The sequence below is a fragment of the Natator depressus genome, chromosome 11 (assembly GCF_965152275.1).
Source record: "Natator depressus isolate rNatDep1 chromosome 11, rNatDep2.hap1, whole genome shotgun sequence".
In the NCBI taxonomy this organism is placed as follows: Eukaryota; Metazoa; Chordata; order Testudines; family Cheloniidae; genus Natator; species Natator depressus.
The window spans coordinates 37,875,776-37,900,103 of NC_134244.1; the positions used below are offsets into that span (position 1 = coordinate 37,875,776).

Genomic DNA, 24,328 nt, shown 5'->3' on the forward strand with positions numbered 1-24,328 from the left:
GTGATTTTTCTTATCAATAAGCTTTTGAATACACACTGTACTCTGATAAAACATCTGGCCGAGCTTGAGGATTGCAGTTATCTAACTGAATGTTTAGCAAAGATTTCTTTCAATTCAGATCTTCAAGAGACTCTCATTTGTGGTTCAGCCATTCAGTAGTGATCTGTTTTCACACATTGACAGGAGGCTACTGTCTTTGATAACTTAAAATGTAAATCTGTCTTTGAGATGCTGTTTGTTTCAAGTGTATGGAGCATACAAACTTCAGCCAGTCTCGGGTCTGCATTAATGTTTGCATGTCCACATTGATGTATGTATCTGATTGTGCTTACAGAATAGGGCATGAACCAGTTTGTGCTTACAGGACCCATATGTGTGTGTCCTAGTTGTGCATTTGGTTTCCTAGCTGTGTCTGGGTGGTGCACATAAATAACTATATGAATGAGGTTTGGGAGAGGAAACAGTTGTACAAGTAAAAGTGTGTACACAAAAATGAAAGCTGGGGCAGATAATTTGGTCCATTCTGCAAATAACTGAGGGATGGATTTTCAAAGTTATGCACTTGTTTGCATAAAGTTGCACGGGACCAGTTTATACACTCAAAAGATCTGATGTGCATGGCCAGTTAGTTGCCTAGTGGCTGCATGTGAAAGCATATACCTGCATGCACACATCAATTGTTTGCATGAAAATGTATGTGAACAAGTAAATGTGCATGTCTAGCTTTGAGAATCTGTTTGTTCAATATTCTCTGGGTCTTGTAGGTACAGAAGGGCAGGAGAATATTCCTCTCTTGTACTTGGTTCACTGTAGATTAACTGCAACCTAACTCTCTCTTTATTTATTTATTTTTTAAAAAGCTCCAAAAGTAGCATTCAGTTGTAAGACAGCCACTTAGCCCTACCTCTTAGGCTGCTGACTGCTTAAGGAATAGAATACAAATGTAAGGTGAAGTTTTGCACAGCATAACAGTTTTTTCTCTACTATCAAAATTTGACCTTTCTTTCACATACTATATGTTAACAATACTTTGAGGGAAACATGCAGATTTCATTGCTTTGGGGCTTTTGGAAGCCTGGGTCCAATTAGAGTCTCCGTTCTAAAGATAACTGGATAGGACAATGTATGCAAAACAGCCAAGGGCTCCTGGCTAACATGCAGACTTCTCACATTATTTCTCCTGCAGAGTTTTGAAATTCTCCACCATTGCCCTGTCTCAGAAGTTCTTGGAAAAAATAAAATTCTTTTATCTAATGGATTTAGAGAGATATTTGACAGAAAGTTTTAGACAGATTTTTATATAAGGAGAGAAAAAGAGAATTGTTCCTTAATACAGGACAGTAAACGCAACAGCTGATTGTCATGCATGCTGCACTGATTAGGCACTGCACTAAAGGTGGGGTAAAGCTTAAGTTTCATTTGAGCTCTCACGCCATTTAAGGCAAAAATCCATAGAAAACTGCTAGCAGAACTGACACTTTATGCCCAGCAAAAACTGATTCCAAACCTTGAGTGTTACACTTACAGCCTTATGCTGTTTTTGTTTCAGCTTTGCATTTCCTTCCTCTGCCCCCCGCATCCTCCTTCCAGTTTGTTTTGTTGTGCTATTGGTCTGGTTTTGGTTGGATAACTTAGAGCCAGATTCTGCCAGCCCTACTCCGGGTGAGTCACACCTTACTCCACAGCTAGTCCCACTGGGGTCAGTGGCACTGTTCAGGGAGGGATGTATTATTCAGCATGTGTATGGATATCGGAATCTGGTCCACCCCCTTGAACCCTGGGTGACAGAGACAGCAATTCCCTGCAATATCTTTGGGAGGTGTTACTGTATTAAGTTTGTGGGCCAGGGATTATATGTAATTCCCTGCGGAAAGGTGACCACAACCCTCCAGGAACTAAGAATAGTAGGGGGAGATTAGGCAAATTCACTCAGCTTGTAACACATCCAGAGGGGTACCAACACTTGGGAATGCTCACAAAAACTGGTTCAAACTAGATTCTTCACAACCAACAGACAAAGAAAGGACTGATTCAGGGGCTGCTTTCTGATCCAGCAAACATACAGGATATTCTGTCCTAAGGGGGCCCCAATCCTTCCTGAGAATGGTTGAAAGTACTTGACCTACTGAGGACCTATAAGACTGATGAGTGACTACAGGTAAGCTTTTAGCATGCATATAGGCCCTTTTATTGTTTCTGTATGTTTTCTTGGTAATGCTTTCACCTTAAGAATAAATGTGCTTGCTTATAAAGAGCTGTGTGGTAACTCATAACTGCTGGCAACTATGTTGTTCATAGCCTTCAAAGAGAAATCAAAATGCAGACATTTGCCAGCTTAGGCAGTCTGACCTGCTAGGGATATCACAGTGTAGGCAGGGAACTGCACAGCCTAAATAAACCCCAGTCAACGGGGAGCGAGGCACTGGTCTCTGCCTAAGAGATGTGATGACTGAGGAGCTGGGAGCCTAGTGTGGGTAGCCTTGATGGATCACAAAGAGGGACTCAGTGGACAACTGCACCTGTAAGTCAGTGGCAGTCTGAACAAGGCCCTTACTGCTAGGGCTAGCATATGGAGGGGAAAACAGGTCAGATGTCTTTAAAAGGAGAGGAGATAAAAGGAGCCTAGTCAGAGTAAAGTTTCTGAATTTTTTTCTCACTTTCTCATATCCCTCTCACCCCATTCCAAGCCCACAAAATTAGGGCTGACTGGAGGTTAACAATTTTGTTTTTATTGGGGATCAGACTCACTCAATAGCCTGGTGGTTATGGCACAGGCCTGGGATGTGGGAGACCCAGGTTGAAGTTCCTGCTCTGCTTGGTTTAGCGCAGAGTTTTTCATCCCGGGCCAGATCATTTCAAATCAGGGATTTGAACCTGGGCAACCCACATCATGTCATAACCACCCAATATAGAGGTTCTTGCTTTGTCCCTGACCCAAAAACTTCCCTGATGAAAGTTTAGTGGAAACTGACAGATTTTGAGACATGTTTTGGCTCTGACACAACAGCATATTTTGCCAAATCAGCAAAAATGTATCAACCAGCTCTGCACAAATTGTACAACTGTTCTGTGGCAGGGCAGCTGCTTGTATGTGGCACGCAGGGGATTGATTTTCTATTTGCCAACAATTGCACAGACTATAGTCCAGAACTACTCATCCTAATGCATGTGTTTTGTCATAGTTTATTAGTGTAAGGCAGGGCTGGGCAAACTACAGCCCACGGACCAGATCCGGCCCATCAGGGCTTTGGATCCAGCCCGTGGCATGGTCACCCCTGTGGCGCCACGGGGCTAAGGCAGGCTCCCTGCCTGCCTTGGCCCCGCGCCACTCCTGGAAGCGGCTGGCACCATGTCCCTGCGGCCCCTGTAGCTCCCGTTGGCTGGGAACTGTGGCCAATGGGAGCTCAAGGGGAGTTACCCACAGGCAAGGGCAGCGCGCAGAGCTCTCTGCCCTCCCTCTCCCAGGGGCCGCAGGGACATGGTGCCGGCTGCTTCTGGGAGCGGTGGGGTAGGGCAGGCAGGGAGCCTGCCTTGGCCCCGCTGTGCGCCGCTGCCACCCTGGAGCCGCTCAAGGTAAGCGGCACCGGGCCAGAGCCTGCACCCCTCCTGCACCCCGCACCCCAACTCCCTGCCCTGAGCCCCCTCCCACACTCTGCTCCCCCTTCTGCACCCCAACCCCTTGCCCTGAGCCCCTTCCTGCACACCACACCCCTCCCACACCCCGCACTCCTGCCCCAACCTTACATTCATGGCCCTGCATGCAATTTTCCCACCCAGATGTATTACCTTATATGGTGGTTGGATTGTCCTGGGAGAACTCCTTTGAGTCTGCTAAACAGGATCACTTAGTGGGTTCATCTTTGGCACAGTGCTGTGTAATTCAGTGAGGGTAATTATTCTGCCATCCAGTGATTTTTACCTCTCCTTAATGGGGTGGTTGGCATAATAGCTCTCCGAGTTTCAAAGGACTGGGCCTCTAACCCAAGGAAAACAAAGGGCCAATTTATCCCACCACTTCCTTAACAGTGATTTGAGGTAGAGATATTCTCCAAGCCAGTCCAGGGAGCTGAGTAGCAAAGGCTTCAATAGGGCATTTGTTTCTATTTAGGACTCTGGCTGCCTGCAACCATGGCCTTTGAGGGTCTGTGTGGCTCAGAAGGGTGCAAGTGTTCTGTGCTGGGTCATTCACTGAGATGCAGAAACCATACATATTTTACTCTGTCAACTAGTGACGAGTTTTCGGGCTTCGTGATCAGGCCTTGAGTGTTCTCTAATGTAACTTATTTTATTTAGTACTCAAAGTTTAATCAAATGCAAACCTCTGCATTGGCAAATACCGTAACAAGGTTTCTTTGGAGAAATGCTAAAGATATGTCAAAATATTTGAAAAAAAAAAATGTGAATATTTTGCCAGCACCTATAATTTAGGTAGTGGGAAAATGGGTGAAGTATCTCTTACATCTAGTTGAGTTTGATGTGAAAGGCAGTCATTGCTTTCAGACTTGGCTAAAAGTAGGAATTATCCTAAATGAATGGGTTGACGATATTTGAATGGCTTTAATTTAGGCAGCTATAAGACAGACATGCTTTAATTCTATGTATCAATAACAAATGTTCTGCATTTCCAAAGAACTTCTCTCATTTAACTGTGTTCTATACACTTGCCCAGCCCAGTAGACAGTTTATCTTATTAAAGGCTTCATTGTGGTTGCATCTAACATGGCCAAACAAGGGGGCCCTCTGGGCAGCCTCCTTACACCTTGGATTGTGACTCTAGGCACATAGGGGAGAGCAGGGGCTATGTGCCTGATGTTCCCACTCCCTGTGAGGAGCAGGTGAGTAAAGCCCTGGCTCCACCCTCACCTCAGCCCCTCATGCCCAATAAGTTTTGCTGGCTGGTGAGTAGGAGGAACGAGAAAGGGCAAGTATTAAAGGCTTCAAAACATTGGAGATTAAAACTCTTACGTCCACAAGAACTCAAACTCCCATCTGAACATCTTCTATTGGCAAAAAAAACCTCTCAGGGTTCCATTCCAATAGGCAGGCAATTTGGACATGCGTTAGTTCCTCACCATGAAGGATTTCTGTGTAGGTCAGCTGGAAGAGACAGAGGTACAATAAGATTGAGTCATTTGAACCTTGTAAACTGCTTGTGTGAAATGATTCTTGTTAACAGAGAGAAGAGGAAGTTTGAACTTTACTCTTAAAGCTTCAAGATGTACTGTATTTTAGGAACTCCATGCAGTTATCACTTAGAGACTTCCGGGTATAACTCTTTAGCTGTGCTAAGGATTCCTCATATCAGCTTCTGGAATGCTTGTTCCTTCTGTATATATTTGTTACTTTTCTTTTAATTTCAACATAAAGTAAAAAAAAATTAAACTTAGAAATTGTCTTCAATAGCCAAGTAATATCGCCATCAACATATAGGTACTACATATATACTCTTATATGACAGATTCGAGTTAGAAGCTAATTAGAACTCTTCACATAACTTGGAAATGGGAATATATTATTAATAGCATTTATACTGTCCATCCATGTAGTGCAAATCCTTTCTGTGATGAGAATCATTAAAGATAATAGGAGCCTGGTTCTCAACTGCTTTAAACCCCAGAATAATGTTCTAGTTAGTGTCCCTTTATTTGGCTTGATGCCCACTCACTGCATTGCACAGCTCTGCTTTTGTCGGAACTGGAGTGCTCTAACGGTGAAATTAAGAGAACGTGTGTCATGACTCAGTGTTGCCTAAAGGATTCATCTGCACAAATCTCATTTTAGTGGATACACCTATTGCTCTAAGGGTGCATGTGTCCTAATCCAAGAGGCCTATTAACTAAAATGTTTGTGCCCTCATTACATTTGGATGTAAAGCAGCTCAGCTTCTATAAAGAAACTGAATACAGCCCATTGACCCACGGCTCGTCCACATGCTTTTGTAAAGCCCTATGGATGGGTACTTCAGCTTTAGAAATGTGCTTCACGCTGTACAAGAGCTACTGAAACCCAGGATGAAGTTGTGCTTCATGAAGTACAAGTGCCTCCAAAAAACCCTTCCTGTTTATGTACAAAGGAAATCTTGGCAAATTAATTTAGATTGGCAGTGCAGTCGAGTTTCTTAGATCGTGTCTTAATCCTTCCTTGTGTAAACACTGAGTGTTCAACGGGAGAGGATGTGTGATGGATTGAGTGGGATGTGTGCTTGCCCTCTTTGATATTTTTGATTTACAATAAAATTCAGTTTAGTAACACAACAGTGGAAAGAAGGGAAAGATTTTTGTATTTGTTTGTTTTTATTTTGTCTTGTTTTTTAAATACCTGGATGAATACCAAACAATACAACTAGCTGGTACAGTAACTTTTGCAACTTTTGTGTGGAAGCACCATTGTAAATTGACATCACAGTCTAATGCATTGTAGGTTTTTGCAGGAGGCCTGAATTCTGTTTCCTTTCCTGAGCTGAAATCCTGGCCCATTGAAGTCAAATAGCAAGACTCTGACTTCAATGAGACCAACCAGGATTTCACCCATAATCTCTTGTCACAGCTGTCCAATGGAATGCAATTCACTCAGCTACCTGGGAGGGAATGCAAACCTCATTTTACTCAACATAAACCTCTGCAGTTGAGTAAGAAACTGTGCTGATTACTTGTTAAGGGAATCCCTTTATCTGTTTGCGTGACTACAATGCAAGGCCTTCAGCATGAGAAGTGTAGAAAAATGGAGAGCTCCCTAAGGCTGGAGAGAACACCTTAGGGGCTGAGAACGAGGGTGGGGTTGGAGAGAAATGCACATTTACTCTAGATTAGAAAAAAATATTTCCCAAATCAAACCATTGTCAAAACGTAATAGCTGAATCTCTTCACTGGCAACAGTGTTTCTTTAACCTTGAAAAATCTTCTCTTCCACTCAGTTGGGGGAAGCCGATTTTTGTAGGCAAATAAAGTAGAAATAGTTTTTCAATTATTATCAGACATCATTATTATTTATGTTACCATAGTGCCTCGAGTCCCAACAGAGATCAGGACCCCATTGTGCTAGGCACTACACACACACTTAGAGACAGCCCCTGTTCTGAAGAGCTCATGGTCTAAAGACAATAGAACAAAAGGTAGGAGTGGAAAGAGGTGAAGTAACTTGCCCAAGGTCACACACAGCAAGTCAGTGTGACAGCAGGCAGAGCCAGAAACAGAACCTAGGTCAGTCTCCCAATTCCTACAGCAGTGTCCTATCTACTAGAGAACATGCTGCCTTTCATGGTAAAGGCTAAGAAGGTAGGTTTTGTACATAGGCTTGTAAGTTTTAGAAATTGCTACTGTTAAGACTTAGTTGAAATGTCCACACAATGAGCTAGCATGAAAAAGGAATCCACTGACACTAAGGGATTAAAACTCAGCTGTTTGTTTTAAAGCAGCCTAATACATTGTATATTGCTCACTGGGTGGAATAAGGATAGTTGAAACAAATACAGTGTCTGGTAAATAAACTCACTTCTGCATCAGGAGACTCTGTAGTAATAAGTGACTCAGCCCTCAAACTCCTACACTGCTCTGACTGTTGGACAGAGTAAAAAATGATACTGTTCTGCTAACTAAGCTGACAGTTTTACATTTCTAGCTCTTCTATAATTAGTATTGACTCTTAGCTCTCTCTGGTCCTATGACCCTTGTTAGTGTCCTTTTTCTCTTACAAAAGCAAGTCAACACCTGCTGCCCATTTCAAAGTGTATTTAATATATTTTGACTAGAGCTTGGAAACTTTTGCTCTGAGTGATTCTAAGATTGCAGCTTCAGGCTCCTCAATTAGGACCATGATACTTGGGAAGAAGCTATCTGAAATCAGCATCAATGTTCAAGTAGGATTTATAAAATAAATACCTGTTCCTAATGTCTCTGCTAAGGGGTGCAGATACCTTGTCCCTGGCAAACAATAGGTTACTGGCAACTTATGCTCATAGGTGCTCCATTTATGGCCCAAAAAGCAGGAATTCCAGAAAGGGAGGGACCACAGGGGAGAAGTCTGGTCTCTGAACTCCAGGCTGTATATATGGGTAAGAAATCTAGAGCTGAGTATTTGGTGCTTATCGGGTTTTCTGCAACCCAGAGATAAAGTTCTTGCTGGAAAAGGGGCTCTGACTGACTCACCTGCCATTTTGTTGTATAGAGTTGCTTCACCAGCTTAGTTTTCCTGTACAGGCACTGTTGGCTGCCATCTTGAAATTTCTTCTGTAGGGAAGCAGTGCCAGTGACTCTTAATTTTGAGTTACAGTAGCATGTTGGAACACTAGGCATTCTTGCGCCCATACTATCTGCAAAATTCTACTCTAGCCCCCCAAAAGTTGCTGTTTTGGGAGGGCGCTGGTTCCGGGACAACTGATAGCACATTTTTCTTCCTGGTGCGTGGTGTGAAAAAATTGAAAGTTGATGTTTTGCCATGTATTTTGCAAATCATAGGTATACCATACTAAACATTAAGGAAGCAGAAAGGCAGGGTGCAACTCTTTGGGATACCAGTTTAAACAACCTCTTCAAGAGAGGAAAAATTCTTCCACTAGCTGGTAATAAATTTAAGATGATCAGGCCTTTGCTGCTATTTTTGTCTGTGCTGCAACACACTGAAATCCTTTCTGAACTGAACAAAGGAATAAACCTGCTGAAAGAATAGATTTACTGACATTTAAGGAAACTTCCCTGTTCTATTCTTTCATGAAAAATTGGGGGATAAATAGTCACATAAATCTTGTGCAAATAGCCGGAAAGCAAATTAAGGACAGCAGTGATGCATCTCCACAAGAACCTTCTTGTCACATCTTTCTGACTTCTTTGGATTGGCCTTTTTGAATGGAAAATTCAGCTGATATTTTACACACTACAGTGAGTTTCTCTCCCTCAGCATTCATTTTGCTTTAGGAGATCACAGCAAGCAGAATATATGGTATGATGGCAACCTCTATCCTTTAGGATAGTGATAACCAAAACTAGGCATGTAGGGACTTGATTTGATCTGCATGGGGAGGCAGGACAGTCAGGATGGAGGTGGAGGAAATAATCCCCTTTCCTGGGGTTAACTGGGATTGGACTGAACAGCAACCTGTGCAGAAGCAATTCTGACTAAACATTTTGACAGTCTGAGGCCAATGGGCCATTAGGCAGTGTGTCCTTGTGGATAGAGTACTGGAGTGAGATTCAGGAGACTTGGCTTCTATTCCTGGCTCCGTCGCTGACCTGTTGGGTAACTCTGGGGAACTCACTGCACCTCCCCATGCCTCAGTTTTCCCGTCTGTAAAATGAGGGTAATTATATTGATCTCCTTTGTAAAGCACTTTGAGAGCTACTGATGAAAAATGCTGTATAAGAGTGAGGTATTATTTATTAGCTATGATGCTGAGTGTGTGACACAAGATTTTGCCACTTGTGCACAAGCTGTAAGAATGACTGAAGTACAGTGTGTTGTTTTGTAGAACATACTGCCCCAAAATCCTACATGAACAAGTCAAACTCTTTATGAATGAGTGGGTATGATGTTCCCCCCTGGTGTTATCTGGACCGGTGATCTGCTAGGTCACTCCAATCCTTGACTCTGGGAGCCAGCCTTACCCTACTCTGCTGTGAGAACCCCCACTCCTGGGCTGTTCACGCACAGCCTCTGGCATGTAAGCTGCTCCTTGGATTGTCCAACCAAATGACACTAGCCAATATCTCCGCCCCAGATACAACCCTAGGACCCTCCATCTTGCAGTGCCCAGTTATGCTGTAAGATGCTGCAAGCTTATATGAGTTTGTCAGTTTAACAAAGAAATTGATATGTACCAGGCCTATTATCTCAAGGGGAGTCTCTGACATGCTTTGAACCAAACACACTGCTTCAGATTGAATAATCAAACAGATTTATTAACTGCAAAGATAAATTTTAAGTGATTGTAAGTCAAAGCATAACAAGTCAGATTTGGTCAAATGAAATAAAAGCAAAACGCATTCTAAGCTGATCTTAACACTTTCAATGCCCTTAGAAACTTAGATGCTTCTCGCCACAGGCTGGTTGGTTGCCCTTCAGCCAGGATCTCCCCTTTGATCAGTGCTTCAGTCGCTTGGTGTGGTGTCTGTAGATACAGGTGGAAGAGAGAGGAAGAGCATGGCAAACATCTCTCCCTTTTAACATGTCCTTTCTTCCCTCTTGGCTTTGCACCCCCCTGTCCCTTTCAGAGTCAGGTGAGCATTACCTCATCGCAGTCCAAAACTGACCAAAGGAAGGGGTGTGGCTCACTGCGAGTCCAGCACAGTGATTCTCAAACTTTTGTAGTGGTGACCCCTTTCACACAGCAAGCCTCTGAGTGTGACTCCCCTTATAAATTAAAAACACTTCAAAAAGATTTAACACTATTATAAATGCTGGAGGTGAAGCGGGGTTTGGGGTGGAGGTTGACAGATCCCGACCCCCAGTTTGAGAACCCCTGGTCCAACAGATCCTTTGCTGTTGCCTACGCCAGTGTCCTTTGTTCCTGTGAGGCTGTCCCATACATGCCTGATGTGGTGTGAACTGCCCCTCTGCTTTTGGAGAGTTTTTGCCTGGGCTTGCTTTAAGCCATGAGGATACATTTTCAGCCTCATAACTATATACATGGAATTATAACTTATAACATTACTATAACATTTCTGTAACAACAATTACTATAACATCACTATAACAACAATGCTCAGTGCATCATGAGCCTTCCGAAGACATCCGACATGACAAACTTTGCATTGGATACCAAACAATCATTTTATAAGGATGAACTTGTCGGTGTAGGGTGTTCCCACGAGGTACAGAATGTCACAGTGGGTTGTTCTAATATGGGACACACAACTTTGAGGGGTCTAGCGCTCACTCTCAGTGCTGATTGACTCCAGTGGGAGGACATACAAATGCTCAGCAGCTCTCAGGATTTAGTCCCTGAAAAATATTAACCATTTACATCTTAACTGCCAGGGACTGCATTGTTTCATTTCACAACTACTAACATGCCCCTTTGTTTTTTGTTTCTTTAAGACTCCCTGGCTCTGGAACACAAGGCAGTGCTGGAATGGATACCCATATCAGGTAAGTCATCCTGTTATATAGAAATAAATATACAACCTCAATGAGAAGTTGTTTTTACTATGCAAACCCCCGTTTTATGCAAATGTTGATTAGCTTTATCAGACTACCCAAAAAACACCATTTCGCACGCCCTGTTGTCTGAGTCATGGAGGAGCAACATGAGCGACATCCTCAGAGAAGGAAATATACCCGTCCCTCCTGGTGAGGACAAAAGTGCATCAGCAATAATTGGCAAAAAGATAGTTTGTCTGGGGACAAAAATCTCCCCGAATCCTGCATGAAATGCACGCATGGTGGGAGGAGATACCTCCTCGTATTCAAAGTGTGGGAAACCCAGCCTTGAAAGCACTCCCCACTCGTGAGGTCCTAGAGCTCAGGTTCCAGCCTGAGGCTGAACATTTACATAGCAATTTTACAACCTCGCAGCCCAAGCCCCATGAGCCCAAGTCAGCTGACCTGGGCCAGGCTCAGGTATTTAATTGTTGTGTAGATGTACTCAGAGAGCTAATAATACTTACCTACCACTCAGAGGTGTTGGGAGCATCAGTTAATCAATATCTATTAAATTTTAAATAATATTGTTAATTAGAGAGCTCATTAGAGAAAAATGTCACCGTGCATATGTGGTTAGGAGTTGGCATTGGCAACCATTTGGGAAAGTTCAGCTTCATGGAGATGTATTTTTATGCAATACTAGTTTGCATTTATGTCATCACAAGAGTATCATACTTGCAAGATTACAGAAGAATGTAAGGTTTCAGAGTAGCAGCCATGTTAGTCTGTATCCGCAAAAAGAAAAGTGGCACTTCAGAGACTAACAAATTTATTTGAGCATAAGCTTTCATGAGCTACAGCTCGCTTCATCGGACGCATGCAGTGGAAAATACAGTGGGGAGATTTATATACACAGAGAACATGAAACAATGGGTTTACCATACACACTGTAACAAGAGTGATCAGGTAAGGTGAGCTATTACCAGCGGGGGGGGCGGCGGCAGAGGGGAGAAACCTTTTGTAGTGATGATCAAGGTGGGCCATTTCCAGCAGTTGACAAGAACGTGTGAGGAACAGTGCCGGGGGGGGGGGGGGGGGGGAATAAACATGGGGAAATAGTTTTACTTTGTGTAATGACACATCCATTCCAGTCTTTATTCAAGCCTAAGTTATTAACTAAGTTATTAGTTCCACTGTTCCTCACAAGTTCTTGTCAACTGCTGGAAATGGCCCACCTTGAGTATCACTAGAAAAGGTGTCGTTCCCCCCCCCCCCCCCCCCCCGCACTCTCCTGCTGGTAATAGCTCACCTTACCTGATCACTCTTGTTACAGTGTGTATGGTAACACCCATTGTTTCATGTTCTCTGTGTATATAAATCTCCCCACTGTTTTTTCCACTGCATGCGTCCGATGAAGTGAGCTGTAGCTCACGAAAGCTTATGCTCAAATAAATTTTAGTCTCTAAGGTGCCACAAGTACACTTTTTTTTTCTTTTTTAAAAGAATGTAAATAAGCATCAGGCTTCAATAAGAGAGCCCTGGGGATTTCACAGCTGTTTGAGTGAGAGCAATATTTTGTTTGGAGCTAATTGCCAATTTCAGAGCAATCATTTTCTTGTGCCTCATCTGTCTTCTTAATACTTTTAAACATAAATCCATTGTCATGATATATAGTATTTTTTTAAATCGGGTATCAAAAGTCACAAATATCACCTAACGATGTAGGTTTCAAGACTTGCGGTAACTTGTGGTTGTGTTTTTGGTTTGCAGCATTTCTACCCATCTAAATTCTAAATTTTCAGAAGGACTCCAAACATTCACCTGTTTAGCCCCAGTGTTGTTCTTCATTTTTACTTGGTAACAGCAGTACTCAAAACCCCCAGCAAGAATCAGGGGCCCGTTGTTCTAGACATTGTACAAACCCATAAGTAGGGTTGCCAACGTTGTATTTCAAAAATAAGGGACTGTTTTCTTAGCACTCCCGCCCTACCCCTCCTCCCGAAAGTAGTAGTAGTATTTTCATAAGCAGTATTCACATACTTCGCCAGGGTATTTCTTGCTGCTCTTTGCAGCACTCAGCAACTCCTAGTCTTTTTGTACAGAGATGAAAAAATAAGGAATGTCCCTCATTATGAGGGACCTTACCCATAAGTGATCATTAGTGCCCAAAAGACTAAGAGAAACCAGTTTAAGAGTTTTTGCAATCTGAGAAGTCTAAAATGTCGAGATGTGTTTTTCTTATGTATGTAATATGCAGTTTACAATCTGCTTCTGAAAAAAGAATCAGTATGATTGGCTAAAGAGCGTGAATATTTGCTAAGCTTATGGTCAGGACAGAGAGGTCGCCCTTTGTTACTGAAAAAATTAGTTGTACCTTTTGAATACTAGTAGAGATCTATGAGATCTATAGAGACAAGCAGCAGACAAAGAGAAGGTCCAGTGCCAGAGAATGAGTTTTGATAGACAGCAAATCACAAAATAAAAACAGTCAGTCATTGTCCCAGAGAAAAAATGTGTTGGGCTCAAATCAAGGTTGTGTTTGTGGGGGTTTTGTTTGTTTGCTTTGTTTTCTAAATGAACAAAAGTTCTAATCATGCTGTGACTCACATGAATTATTCAACATGGCATTCCAGAAATCCAACACAACTCTATATAGATATAGACAAGTGGGTGATTCTGTATTCACTTGATTGGCTAAGGCCCAAATCCTCACTTTACGCACTATTGAAGTTAAGGATCAGGAACTAACATTGGAACTGATCAAGTTCTCTACTTTTGTTATGCATTTGTTATGAGATGAAAACTGGGACATCCTTACAGTGTGGAGGTTCCCGCCGCCCAAATTATCTTGATTCTTGGGTTTAGAAAAACTTATCAATAGAGAACAACCAACAATCCTAAAAATTCTTCTAATACAAATTTTCCTTGTAAATTCTTTGGGGATTTTGGCTGTAATTCCAGCTTCCTTTTTAGTTCATATATCAGAATTAAGTTTAAAAAACTGCCACTAATCAACCCCCTTCCTGGCAATGTCAGCAGAGCAGACAAAGACTGAATGGGCCAGAGAGAATGAACTACCCTTTGTCACATATGAATTGTTCCTTCATTGGTGGGGAAACTGGGGAGAGCATACCATCCAACTCCCCATGCCTTTGGATTCTAGGATTATCAACCAGGTACCTTTTACCTGCATTACATTAAAAACTAAGCAAATTAATACAAAGCTAGAAAAGATTGTCTAAAAATGGGCAAGCAGACCTGGTGATGGCAACAATTGAGTTTTTGCATTATCTGTATGATTGACATAATTGAAACTTAAAAAAAAACCCAACCAGTAAATTTAAGCACTTTTTAAAAAAAGTTATTGTGTTTTACAAAGCAGGAAAAACAATTATCCCAGAGCATTGGCTAGGCACCTAAAGAGAGTTTTCTAAATATGAAGAAATACATGAAAATAAAGATTTATTGACATGAAAAGATTTTAAAAGAAGAAATCTGTTTGTGTCATAGAATAGAAATGATGATCAAAACTACATATGTAGGACAGATTTTGCCCTGCTCTGCAACAACTTTGGGTGGTCCTCCAGTGCAAAACTGGTCTAAACCTGGTGACTCTGGCCCCTCAAGGATTCTCTCTGCCCAGGGGAGTCCTCCAGTGGCATAAAAATGCAGTAACATCTCCTATCTCAGAACCCCTCCCTGTCATTGATGTAGGGGACATGATGAGCAGGAAATGGGCATGGCTGAGTGTAAATTAGAGTCGCCCCCAGTCTGCTCTAATTTATGTCTGGGACCAGACTTAAAGCCTCTTTACACTTCTGCCCTTCTCAGCTGTGTCAAGCACTCCTTGGCTGCTGGTAAGGGTATGGGGCCCTGCTTTTTTCTGTGTTGTAGGCCAAAGGGATCTGAATGGATTTAATCTATACAAATTGCTTCATGTCCTCCAAAAGATAGTATGTTCATAGGTCATTTTTAGACCCCGTAAGAATAGATTACATTAGAAAGACTGGTATAACTTTCATCATGGTGATGTTGACAGCACTACTTTAATCCCACCATGGTGTCAACACACAAAGGTAAGACTGTTTACTGGAGCCGTTTCTTCCCAATTCACTGTGCATCTGCAGCTTTTGGTATACTCTAAATTGGATGCAGCTGATTTGGAAACCAACAGGAGACAATTGTATAATCAAACATTCCTTTGCTGCATATGAGAAAAATGCAGTGTTCAAAATTGGCCAGAAACATTTCTGCTCTAGGTACCTAAAGATCTAGGGCCTGTCTTACTGGCATTGAAGGGAAAGAGTATAGCTGAGTTATCAGGATCTAAACATAAAAAAGGAGAAGCGTAAGTAACAGATGAGGAGGGGCTTCTTCTCACAGAGCTATAGTGCTTGGAACAGGCACCTGTCAGAACTGTCCCAGATAGGAAGATTAGCCCGTAGTCAGTCTGCAATTTCCCCTCTCCTTGTGGAGTTTAGTGTTTATAAAACAAATTACTTTCTCAATCTTTTTAAACCTTCCTCTTTCAGCCGCTGATGCCTGACCTTCATTACTACTACATAGTCGAGTTGTCATTCTATTGGTCCTTAATGTTTTCTCAGTTCACGGACATCAAAAGAAAGGTAAGAACAATCAGTGTAAAAACTTGATGGGGCTGTAAACGCACACTTTCATTGACTCTTGGGTAGCATGCAACCCTGTCGCTATGTACTGTGCTAGACACATGTTATTTCCATTTGCAGGCTACTGTAGATGTTCACCGTTGTGATACTGATGTTAAAGTGGGCACGTCATTCGGTTCCTGGGCAGTGGGATGTGCCATTTCCTGCACCTTGCTGAAGCAGCCCACAGTAATCTAATATTCAGTGGCAAAGGGCCACAATGTCAATTGATAATCTGCTACTCTCACATCAGGGATTGTGTTGTCTCTTGATGATCAGTAAACTGTGGTGTACTCACTTGACATGATGTGATAAGAGCATCAGTGTCAGAGCTAGATGCTGCTGTGAATTTACTAGACCATCTGGGGTAAGATTCATGAGAACTTTGAGTTCATCTCCCTGTAAAGACAAAATGAAGGCATATAAATGTATCTGATATTAAATTGATACTACAGTATCAATCTTTCCTTTACAGATGAAAACCTCAAGAAGCTTCATATCTTTTGTATATAGCTATAACTAACCATATGTGTGAAACAAAACCCAGTGTCTTTTATTTTCTGTGTAATGGGGAAAAAATGAAATTTTGAAGTTGGAAAACTGTATAGACTGTGAAATAAATCCATTCCCAATGTGTCCATCTTTAAGTCATCGTTTGGGAACTTGCCTGTTATACAAAGCAGATGGGCTTTTAACCAGAACCTTTAACCCTGCAGAACCACATTGTCGGTGCTGGCTGTCCATATGAGAATGCTATTGAACAGTACCAATGGCAGCCTGTTCCATTTTGTTTTCCCTTCCTTCTCCTTCAACAGGCAGCAAGAATTGCACAATGATCATCCATAACAAAACCAAAAAGAACAACAACAATAAAAACCCTGTGCTGTATTCTACAGTAATGGTCTAAAACACAATGTTAATGTTGTGCTTCGGATTATTGTAATGTGTTAAAGTTGCATAGGATAGAATTTATTTTTGTTTCTTTTCTTTAAAAGAATAAGGAAATTACATTTTAAAAAAACAGTTAAAAGAACTTTATTTAGGTTGCAAAGTCAATCACTGAAAAGTAAGAAAATGTCTGTATTAAAGTTGTCCGTCCCCCTTTTGACGCAGTTTTTAATTAAGTGATTACAGCCTAACCCATAATTTTAAAAGAAAAATCCCTGTTTAATGGGGCAGTTAATTCTAACAAGACCATATTTCTGGGAAACGAAGCAGAGAATAAAGAGTGTCCTCAAGAAAATGAATCCTCCCCCTGGAACCACAGTGTACAGCTGGGAATCCTCGTCTGTGTTTGTTTCAGCAAGGAAAATACTCCATTTTCAGCATCTGCAAAGTTTCTCTCCAGAATCAGGAAGCCCAAGGAAATGTCCAAGAATCTCAGATCTTTGTTAGATGATACAGTATAAACAGAACAGTTGACACAGACATATATGCCGTTTGTTCCGAGTGCCCAATCTACTTACAGTCACTACATGTGCAGTCAGTCAGTGGCTTGAAATCAATACAACTTTACTCATCCTGAAACAGAGGTGTAGAGAAACATGGCTCAGCAGAAGAGTCTGACAGCGGAGAAGAATTCAATCCAAATACGATACGTGTAAGCACCAGTAGTAGGCAGGACATAACCATTTGCAAATATGAAAACCAATACCAAATCTCTGCAACAAAGTTACAATATCATTCAGGTTATTCCTGCAGAAATGTGTCATTATATCTAAGCAGTCCCACTGCATGTATTTAGCCTTATGTGCTGCTCAGTTATATCTTTATTCTGCCTTCTCTGTGCACCTCTGGGGGGAGGAATGTCATAATTGCAAAACTATGGAATGCTGACCTGGATGCATTTTTTAAAAATGCCTGCTAACATCTTAGATTATATAAAAAGTGGGAAAGTACTGAACAGTATATAACAGCGTTAAAATGCAGCTTTCAAAAGGTCCATTGTGATGTTCAAAAACTTTCCTAATTTGAAACCTCTTGGGGGCAAGTAATATGACCATTTCTCCCATGACTTAGAGAGTTGTCACATTTGATCAGACAAGTAGATATTTGCATACCCAGATTGACTAGCTGAGCATCTAATCACTCAATTACTGCTCGCTGTTTTGGATCCTGTGCATGCAAACAGGGCCCATTCCTGAAGTTCTTACTCTAGGCCAAAACCTGCCCATAGCACAAAGGCCAGGTCTCTCCTGAGGGGTCAGGTTGAGATCTAGCCTCTCATGCTCCAGGATACAGAGAACTAGCAGAGCTGCTCCCCTCTGGGCACATCCATTCTCTGGCCCCACACTGTTGCATGGATTGAGTCTCAGAGGGAGGCAGAATTTTCCCCCATGCAGCCTTCTTGCACCTGGAACTGCCTTATGGAGTGGAATGCTGTGAGTGGTTCTGCTGTCTATTGGTTGTACAATTTACCTCTATGGGTCCAATTCATTTGAAGCCAATAAAAAAAGTTCCATTGACTTCAGTGGGCTTTGCATCAGGCCCTGTATACTTACTTGGGCAAAACTTCCATTGATGTCTGGAATGCAGGCTTTGGCACACAGTTTACATGGGTAAAATTGACTATTCTATTTATTTAAGTTTGTGTGCTTGTGGATATCTAACCTTTCTGTCTGGCAATGTAGGTGTGAATGGACTTTACGGGCACTGAACTTGCAATATACAGCAAAGGTCAGCCACAATGAAGGACTGCAGCTCAATGCTTTCTCTCCCTCCCCTCCACTCTTCTCTGTTTGTCCTTTTGGGGGTAGGACATTTAAACCTTGCCTATTTTCTATGTGTCTGACTGAGTTTTGGTCACCATGGCCTGTGCCCAGACCTTTAGCTTCTATTTTTGTCCTGTGTACATGGCTTTCATTATCAGTGACCTGTGAGTGACATGTATGAACTTTGAAGGTCCTCTCTGGTCTTAGGATGCTGAAGAGCCTTGTGGCTTCTAATTGTACAGATTCAGGTCCAATTTTGCTCTTAAGTTACACTTCCACTGGAGTCAATGAACTGGCATGAGCGTAACTGAGAGCAAGATAACTTTATGAAAAAAGACAAATGACCAAACAGGTCTTAAACAGATGCTGAAAACCAAAAATGAAGTTAATAGCATTTAAACCCTGAGATCTACAAGGGAAATATCTTTCATCAGTTACAGCCTATACACTAACATCATGTCGATTTTCTGTTCCCAAATGATTACACGCTGAGCCTCGGACTCCACTAACTTGTGCAAATCAGGTGTTAATCTGCTGAAGCCAATGGGAATCACACTGGAGTAAAAGTGGTGAGGGAGGGGTCAGGCCCATAGTGTGAGTTGTGATATTTACACTGTTGACCCTCACATACAGAAGAAATATCATCGAGTGAGTGTTGGTTCGTTGTGAGGTCACTACAATTTGAATATTCAATTATCAAAGACTACAGTGTCTAAAACCTTCTGAAATAGTTCGACCACTAAATCAAAAAGTCTCACTAAGAAACAAGCCAATGGGAAACATCCTGCACATTGCAAATTTGGTATTGCATTTTCTAAAGCTTTGTTCTGGGATTCTGTGACGTATAGTTACTGTTCATACTGTCACTTTTTGTGACTGCTACTTTTATAAGGGGTAGCTAATGAATATTAGAAGACAGAATCTACAAACAGCTCTCCTGTGTCTCAGCCTAGTACCCATTTAACTAAGCTGCTGCGTGGCTAGAAGGAATGTGAAGTTTGCCACCCAATACAGGACATTATTGGAGTATTTCATGGACATTTATAGGTGGCAGATTTCCAGTTCTCAGCCTGAGAAATCTGTTGCTATTTTTTTTAACAGTGGGAAAATTAATTCCTTATGTAAGTTTGGATCTCTTTCTAAGAAGTTTTGAATGCCACAGCAATGGTGTCATAGTACAGAGTGATTAGAAATGCCATGGCAGTTATTTCTGCCATCTGAGTCCCTGCTGGAATTCCGCTGCCCACTTTCATTTTGTCTGACCTCTTTCAATGATTGGTGCTAGAGCTCCAGTGCTGGTGCTCAGTGCTGGCATCATTCCAACACTGGTCTTTCACTTTGTGCGTCGTGAGGGAAATTCACTCACTATTGCCATCTCTACTTTATTCCTCCCATATAGCAAATTCATGACTTGAAAATGACTTCCCATGGGATTGCTGATTTTCAAATACCTGTTTTGTCTTTATTTGTTTGTTACCCAATTCCATCAGATTATCTCTGTGTGACTGAAAAGAGGTGGACAAAAATCTAACTATTTTGCTCACTACATAGCATCAGCATTCAGTTAAGGCAATGAAACAGGGTAGATTAACTTTTATAATTTCATAATGGCATGTTTGATCATAATTTTCTACTGTATCGCTGTAATAATTTTCTAACCTTAAGGTGTTTTCAGTTTACAAAGACTGCAGCAGAGTTATGATTTTTACACCTCTGTGCTGCTTCCCAGATTCCACTTCTAAAGGGCACAAACAGTAAGAGGAAAACCAGATCGGTTAAGAATCTTATGGCTGTCAGAGAGCATCAGTTAGTTTGAATCAGTGAAATTTATGTATGTGTGTTATGTTGGTAGCATGGCAGAAGTGTATTCTGAGAGAAATATATTTTATTAAGGTCAGCCTAAGGGATTTTGTAAAATTGCTACCTCAATCTATGCTTTCCTGGATCAACGAAAGATTGTGAAAATTGTACTTTAGTGATTACAAATGTTATATGTTTTCAGGTGGCTTAGCAGTGCCCAGATCTTCTCCATTCATTTAAAAAAAACTGTAGCTGCTAATTACCCTGCATGGTGTGTTATGTTTATGGAAAGTTTATAACTATATTTCATGAGCAATCTGCTCCACAATGTCTATGGTTAGTCCTTGGAACTCTTTCTGCATACCCTGGTGAAAGGAGGAAGAATCACAGTGATGTGTTTAGTCTCAGAGAGAAAAAATGCACGTTGCGCTGATCTTGTGGAGCTTGGGTGACTAGGATGGAACTGTTATGGTTGAAGACTTGAAATTAAGTGAGATTCCCCCCCCCCAAAAAAAACCCCCAACAACCACCCCCCCCATCCTTAATATATTATATTAATGGAACAAGCTCAATAGAGGGTGGAATTGTTCCAGAACACCCTGATGACAAAGGAGCAGAAGTCCTATTGACTTTCAGTGGTATGTGAGCTCCCCAGTCACTTTGGAAAATTCCATCCATAATCCAGTGGGAAATATCCTCTGGCTCCATTAATATGTTTTGTTTGCTTGTTTTAATTCACCACACTGTTGCTGTTCTATGTCTGAGACACTTCAAACATAACTTAAGAGGGCCTCTTTGGAAACCTCATGGCCTTTTAAAGGAAAGAAACAGTCTGACATGATGAAATACAAAGTATTTGAGTAAACTTTTGGGCAATTCATGTGAAAAGACTGCTCAGTTTCACTAATGAATGACTCTCTCACTCAATATGCCACAGTTTCACACAGTACAATTCACTTCCAGAGTGCCTCGTTGAATATAAACTATTTCTGTACATACACAATTTAAAAACTATCTTTTGGTGTTAAAATATTATTTTATTTACTTATTTATAAATATGTTTCCATCAGAAAGGTTCTGTGTGTGTGGATGGTACAAGCTATGCAACAATAAATTGCAAATAAAATGAACTCCTCCAGTCACAATCTCCTCTCAGCCCCCACTCACCAATCAGGGAAGGGCTGGAATTCACAAGTGAGCTTTGCATGGGAATCCTAAAAATCCTTGGGCTTGCATTCTGTCTGACCAACAGGGAAGCAAATTCCAGAGAGGAACGTTCCTCCCTTTTGAACATCCTGCAAAAATATATTCTCTGTGATGTGTTGGATCAGTTCTACAAAGGACACAAACTATTTTGTTAGTTAAAATTTTTGAAGAAGTTTAAAATCACAAACATAGAAGGAAATAGAGGGCCAAATCCTGACCTTACAAATGTCTGCATCCCCAGTGATCTGGTTTTGTTTGCGTGTAAATGATGTTAGAATTTGACCTATAGAATAAGGGATTCAAAAAGCCCTATAGAATATGTATAATATAATCATTATCATCTCCTTTTTGCAATGTCAGGATGGGGTAGGGCTGAGGTTATGAGAATCTTCCATCCATGTCTGTTTTGAGTTGCCGTTTGAGTCTGTTGGGGGATTGTGGGTGGTTTTATATACAGTGTTATACCACTTTGTCCTTAGATGTCCATGGCCTCTCTCGACATGCACACTTCCATAGAGAAGAATTTTAGGCCATCGATTACAGGTGTTAACTTTGATAGTAATCTAACTCTCTGAAAAAGCCATCTTGCATTACTTTTTTGAAACTGTTTTTCAAGCTCTTTACCTCTCGAGTCAGTTTTTCTTAGCCTTTTTGACCATTCATTCTAGTTCCTTGTATTTGTTGTTCTGCTCAGTGCTGTGTTCAGATTTAAGATATGCTTCCTTTTTTCTTGTTAGATTTGTCAATCTCTGATGCCACCCAGATTTTGCTTTTTGGATATGGGCTCATCCCTAAAATCTCCCCACTCATGGCCTAGAGTTCTACTCTTGTGTCCTGTAGATCTAAAAGAGGGGCAAAGTGGCCACTGATGGTATTCTGAATGTTCCCCATAGTATCTGTATTTTGCATAGGGTGAGTGGATTTCCTGCTACCAGATTCTGCTGGCAGATCAAACACTGGCTTGGCCAACACTGTGGTACCTTAATTGGGAATGGGGAATCCGACCCTGCCACAAACCCAAGGTCCTATTCCATCCATCTTGTGGTACTTCTTATATACTATGAAAAGAGAATAAGACAGATAAAACTTTTTTAAAAGAGAGAGTGAATTACGTGAAGGAAACAGTCCACTGGACAACTGATCCATAAGTAGATAATAAATAAAGATGCTATTGCTCAAGAATCTTAAGGTCTCTGACACACAATACAGATGGTCAAGAACTCCTTAAAGAGTTCCAAAAAGAGACTGAAAAGTCTAGTATTTATACAAGCATGGATGTGGCAGCTACAAAAGCAGAGATGATTTTCTGCTTGACTTATCCCTGCATTTGGATTGAGTCTGTACTAACTTAATTGCCATTGGCAGTGAAATCAAAAGGCAGTTCCGTACTACACCTAACTGAAACGTGTAAGGAAACAAGGCATGATATGTCAATGTGGAAACCTCAGAGACCACATTATTTTCCTAGCCATGCTTTTTCTAATATTTGGGGGAAAGGTAAAAGCTTCACGAATTTGATTATAGAAGGCTTAAATTTTCAACTGGATGGCCATAAATATCTGGACTGGTATTGAATGTGAGAAAGACAGACCATTTTTCTCTATTTTGATCATTAAGACCCTTGGAATGTGAAGCAACATTTAATCCTGCTTTCCTTACTTTGTGTTCTGTTTGTCTTAAGAAATTGAAATTAAGGCAGTATTTTGAGATGACTGCAGAATATCTTTCACTGTGCTCCAGTCAGCAGCCTTAATGTCAGGGACCATAATGTTGTTTGAAAAAAATCCATAAATAATTCAAGCTTGTATTTCTTCCTCCCAAAACAATTATCAAACTACAACACAAATATCTGGTTTTAGCATTATTTTTCAGCCTCGTGGTGGACTTACTAGTGATATCCAGTTCTCGATTGTGGGACACCCAGAGTACTTGTTAATGTTTTCCAATAAAGTGGAGAGTGGGGAGTGGTATCCTCTCATTGTTAATACTAGGGAGACTTCTCAGGCAAGAATGTGCTGCAGATTTTTTAGATCATTCTGTACATGCTACTTGTACTGTAAGGTACAAACAGAATTCACATGCCCAAAGGGAAAATATTTTGTCATATTTTACTCTTCGCTTTCCTTGCAATTAATAGTGGAATGAGGTCATAGTAATTCCTGGAATCTACAAAAAGCAAATGCTAGCACTGATGTCACTGCTTCCATATGGGCCAACATCATGATGTTTTTTCAGAGCAAGTGACGAGAATCAGGCTCCTTGTGTTCTGTTTTCTGCTCTGCTATCTCGGCCAGATTCTCCCCTCTGCTCCTTCTCTGGTCATTTATATCTGTGCAGAGTGAGTTTAAGATCACTTTGCGCACCTATAAATGACAGCACAAGGTGCAAGGCAATGGAGAATTAGGGATTGTTGTTTGGAAAAGGAAATAAAATATTTATAATTTTATAAAGAGAAAGGGAGAACTTTTGAAGCAGAGGAGGTGAGGTGAGGTGCTTTATCCCACTATATTAACCTGTGGACTCCTTTGCAACTCATGTTCTCTTCCTTTTTCTCAATCTAGAGGTTGAACAATTGAGAATGGGAGGGGCACTGACAGAACCTATTCATTTCACAACTGAGGATATACTATTGACCTGAATTGGAAGCTGCTGTATTTGTTGAGGAGGCAAAATTCAGGCCTCCTGGCACAGAGGATTTATCAAATCCAGGTCCCTGAGAGATCCATGGAGACTTGAGGGATGATAGGATCAGAAAAGTGCCTGCATTTTCACTGACGCTGGTGTTAGCATGTGTAAGCCTGTGGGCTGTCTCACCCGTCCATGCTCCAAAGAACACTCTCCCATTGCACAGTTCCAAACCTCTTCTTTATTTCC

The 24,328-nt window shown here is 41.3% G+C and overlaps 1 protein-coding gene across 2 annotated transcripts in view; it reads left to right on the forward strand.

The window, feature by feature from the left end:
• CERS6 (ceramide synthase 6) overlaps nucleotides 1–24,328 on the forward strand; it is a 210,552-nt gene that overhangs the window by 149,415 nt on the left and 36,809 nt on the right. For both annotated transcript variants that reach the window (XM_074967512.1, XM_074967510.1), the window contains exons 5-6: nucleotides 11,029–11,079; nucleotides 15,606–15,698. In XM_074967512.1, the coding sequence (XP_074823613.1) occupies nucleotides 11,029–11,079; nucleotides 15,606–15,698 (144 nt within the window). The remainder of the gene's footprint in view (nucleotides 1–11,028; nucleotides 11,080–15,605; nucleotides 15,699–24,328) is intronic.